Genomic DNA, 4,296 nt, shown 5'->3' with positions numbered 1-4,296 from the left:
CCCCCCCCCCCACAATATATGTTAAGTACTCTGATAATGCAAAATTCTTCTCACTTTGTCAATTTATTTGTAAATATTTATGTATATATAAGTTAAATCAATCTGGAAAGACCAGAGTCTTCAAGATTTTGTACAGAAGTTATTCTGCTTTGTTATCCATAGATTTTGCCCGGTTTGCAGCATTTAAAATGACCAGACCTTCTCCTCTTTTCCCTTTCCACCCTAAAGAGTACACATACCTCAGCTAGTCTATACACTAGCTGGTTTCTGGCACTCTGATATTTTTCACAGATTTGCTTTTAACTTTTGCTTTTTTTCCTCTTTCATTTCATGGGCCAGTCCCTCTCATTTAGTTTGACCAAAGGTTGTCCATTTCATTCCCCACTTGAAATTTTAAATGAACTGTCCACCAAATTCTTTATACACAATTCTTTAATATAGTATATACATTAGCCAACTTTTGACCTTAGAAGTGGAAATATTAAGATTTGACAGCTCAAAGAATTGTTTATGATAGATCTTCAACATAAATTTGTCTTTTTACACTCACATATGAATATTATTATTGTAATGAAATCTTTAATAACTTTCAATTTATAAGTCCATGATATGTAAAAGCATACTGATAACAAAAACATGTTTAACTTTTCCTAGTCTGGGCAAGACATAAGTCACTATCTTGCCAACCTACAAAAAGGATGTACCAAATGTGTCAAAGCTTAAGCATGCCATTTGCTTTTCTGTTTTGTTTTTTTTTGTTTTTTTTTTTTTACTTTAAACTCTTTTTATGCTAGAATCTTGGTTTAATTGTTAGTTCATGTTCTAATGTTTTAACTCATTTTTTTCATGAAATGGCGGGGATCGCTTTCTTGTATGAAATGGCGAAATTCGATTTACAGTGTACTTAGGTAAGTTTTTTCAATTCTTATCAGTATCATAAATACCTATACATATTTTTTAAAGTTGAGCAAAAAGTTGAGATTTTTATGTTGGAAAATTTTGCAATGAATATAGGTGGATATGATAAGGAAGAAAAAGCAGCAAGAGCATATGACTTGGCAGCTCTAAAATATTGGGGTCCCACAGCTACCACCAACTTCCCTGTAATATATACTTTTGTCAATTTTGCCTGTTATTATGGGCATTTCAATTATTGCATGGAAAGCTACGTAACAATGAAAACAACTTGAATCTAAACTTGGATATACTTTCTTTTCAGGTTTCCAATTATACCAAAGAACTGGAGGAAATGAAACACATGACCAAGCAAGAATTCATTGCCTCTCTTAGAAGGTTTGCTTTGCCTACTATTATTTCCATTTCTACGGTAATAATGGCCTTTTCCTTTTTATATCAATTATATTCATGGAAATTTCGTTCGAAAATATCAGGAAAAGTAGTGGTTTCTCGAGAGGAGCTTCGATATACCGAGGTGTGACAAGGTACGAGTTTTGTTGCGAGCAATTATCTTGCTCAATTATTATCATAAACCAAACTCAGTACTTGTTAAAGTTTCTCTTATTTCACTGCCACTAAAAAAACAAATATTTTCACTCGTTCAGTCAATAAGCCATGAAAAAGAATCAGACCAAAACGTGTGTTGGGATATATAATATAATTGAGCAGTTAAAAGTGCGGTATCTTTAACCGCCACACTTTTAGATGATATAGTCGCACAATTCAACAATATGGAATGTTCTCCTAATGATGTGAGATGGGTAATTCTTTTATTCCAAGTTTCGTTAGCGGTGGTGACCGACTTCTGATGACCATTGCAGGCATCATCAACAAGGCCGTTGGCAAGCAAGAATTGGCCGCGTTGCAGGGAACAAGGATCTTTACCTAGGAACATTTGGTAACCATTATTTTCTTGATTCGAATTGGACTAAGAACTAAATGAATTAACCATGTTTTAATGATCCATATTCGTATTTATCAACAGCTACTGAGGAGGAAGCAGCAGAAGCGTATGACATAGCAGCAATAAAGTTCAGGGGAGTGAATGCAGTGACCAATTTCGAGATGAATCGATATGATGTCGAGGCTATCATGAAAAGTTCCCTCCCTGTTGGGGGTACAGCGAAGCGTTTGAAGCTCTCTCTTGAAGCGGAGCAAAAATCATTGTCGAGCAATAATCAGCAGCTGACGACTCATAGCAGCAGCAACAGCAACAACAGCAGCAGTAACATCAATTTCGGGGCAATGCCACCGATGTCTGCAATCCCATGTGGAGTTCCATTTGACGCAACTGCTCCTTTCTATCATCACAACTTCTTCCACCACCTTCAGTCCACCAATGCAGGTGCGCCCGATACTTCTGGTGCTGTGACTACAATGGCATCTGCAATGCCATTACTGCCCTCAGGCGCCGAGTTCTTCATATGGCCTCACCAGTCCTATTGACCTAAACAAAGATAGCTATAGTTAGCTAGTTTGACTTAGCTAATCCGTGCTAATATTAACCTCGTCGTTATGGTTGATCGTTTAGTATTTTCATGCTGACCCTTTATCTTCTGACCCGCGCGAAAGAATTAGCGTAGTGTTTAACCGGTATGAGCCAGGTTCAAATGTTGTAGAGTGCCTTCACTTTTTCAATGGCTTATTAAGTAGTAGGTGCATGTTTACAGGTACTGAGGGAGCACTCATTGTGGAAAAATTTTGGTTTTTTTTCTTCTAGTTTCCTCATCTTTTTGAGTTGCTCCCAAGTACCGTATATGAACTTGGTGAACATTTTGCTGGTCGAATTGACATACAAAAAAAAGAAAATGATACAAAGCTCTTTACATTTTGCAGTTAGTCTCTATGTTTAATTTTTATCTATTTTCTTGGCCTTTACTAATCAAGATTAAACGCTTGTATGGTCATTATGATGAGTTGTGCTTTTTGAATTTTTAGATGAGAAGGGTAAAAAGACAGTAGTGAAATGGTATCACCAAGTTAAGAATTACAAGCCGTCACTAATGCTTACACCAGTTGGATGTACATTACACTTTTTGGGTGCAGATTTTTTTTCCGGATACTTCATGAATCTAGATGCCTTATGTATCGGGCTGCTATTTAAGAACGATTTCCGTTTAATAAGCTTTACGTGCGCAAAGACGAAGTAGTCCCAAACGTGTAATGGACACCGAGTGCGGAAGATAAAGGAAAGTAGTGAAATGATAATAATAACAATAAACTTAGTACATTATCACAAATTTTATCCCTATCTTTAAAAAGAATAGACCCTAAAGTAGGGTTGTTCATTTGGATCGGATATCCGAAATTTTAATCGATCTACTCAATTTTTGATATTTGGATTGGATTTCGGATTATGTTCATTAAAATTTTGGATATTCGGACCGGATTGGTATAATTTCAACCAGATCCGATCCGATCTGAAATCCGAAATTATTAGGGCATGTATAAATACTGAACTTTATTTTGGATAGTCAGTGCCTCCTTTACATCTTCCTTCAAGTTATTACCTTTACAATTTTTGGATTTTAGCTATATTGGCACCATAGTACTCTCATAATTGCATAAGCATGAAATTTTCTTGTTGTAACGCCTCTGTTATAAAGAAAATAGACGTATGAGTTTGCAATTTAAGGCATAAAAAGCCGATCCGAAATCCGAAATATTGATCCGATCCAAACTTTATATTCCGATCCGATCCGATCCGATATTAATTCGGATCGGATTCAGATTGCATTTTGTAGAATTTAATCCGAATTCGAAATGAGCTAGATCCGATCCGATCCATGCACAACCCTACATAAAGTAGTGAAGTGGGAGATAGTGATGGAAGAAAAGATAGGCAGCAAGTTGACATCTTATTGAGATTGCATTTTGAATTTCTTAGCATGGAAAATGATGGATGTTATCAACTCCAACAGGCTAAAAAGTCATAACAGAATCAGATTAAGATTGGAAAATGGCCGTTTGGAAGATATACTAGTTAAATCATAAGGTTTGATATTTTGTCAGTTTGAAACCATGCCTTGGCCCATTTCTCCTATGGTTCTGCAAATAATGAAACTAACACAATATCATATTTGAAAATTGTGCACATAAACCTAGGGGAAACTGATACTGTATAGCGACTTTCAAAATAATAGTCGATATATATATATATATATATATATATATATATATATATATATATATATATATATATATATAGCCCGAACCAATTGGTCAAAAAACCTTTGCTCAAGTCTTCAGACCAACATTTTGTTAGGATTCATGTTATATATAATGTATTTTTTGAAAACCAATTTTAAGTGTTTTCCTTAGTTGTAACAAGTGGTGCTA

The 4,296-nt window shown here is 35.3% G+C and overlaps 1 protein-coding gene across 2 annotated transcripts in view; it reads left to right on the top strand.

Moving 5' to 3' along the window:
• Positions 1–2,792, top strand: part of LOC109232376 (AP2-like ethylene-responsive transcription factor AIL6) — a 6,185-nt gene extending 3,393 nt beyond the window's left edge. For both annotated transcript variants that reach the window (XM_019398115.1, XM_019398114.1), the window contains 6 exons: positions 900–908; positions 1,015–1,103; positions 1,220–1,293; positions 1,392–1,442; positions 1,779–1,855; positions 1,943–2,792. In XM_019398115.1, coding sequence (XP_019253660.1) covers positions 900–908; positions 1,015–1,103; positions 1,220–1,293; positions 1,392–1,442; positions 1,779–1,855; positions 1,943–2,403 — 761 coding nt within the window. In that variant the 3' untranslated portion in view covers positions 2,404–2,792. The remainder of the gene's footprint in view (positions 1–899; positions 909–1,014; positions 1,104–1,219; positions 1,294–1,391; positions 1,443–1,778; positions 1,856–1,942) is intronic.

This window comes from Nicotiana attenuata, chromosome 9 (assembly GCF_001879085.1).
Source record: "Nicotiana attenuata strain UT chromosome 9, NIATTr2, whole genome shotgun sequence".
Taxonomy (NCBI): Eukaryota; Viridiplantae; Streptophyta; class Magnoliopsida; order Solanales; family Solanaceae; genus Nicotiana; species Nicotiana attenuata.
Note: the sequence above shows the minus strand (reverse complement) of the source record. Positions and strands in the feature narration are given on the sequence as shown.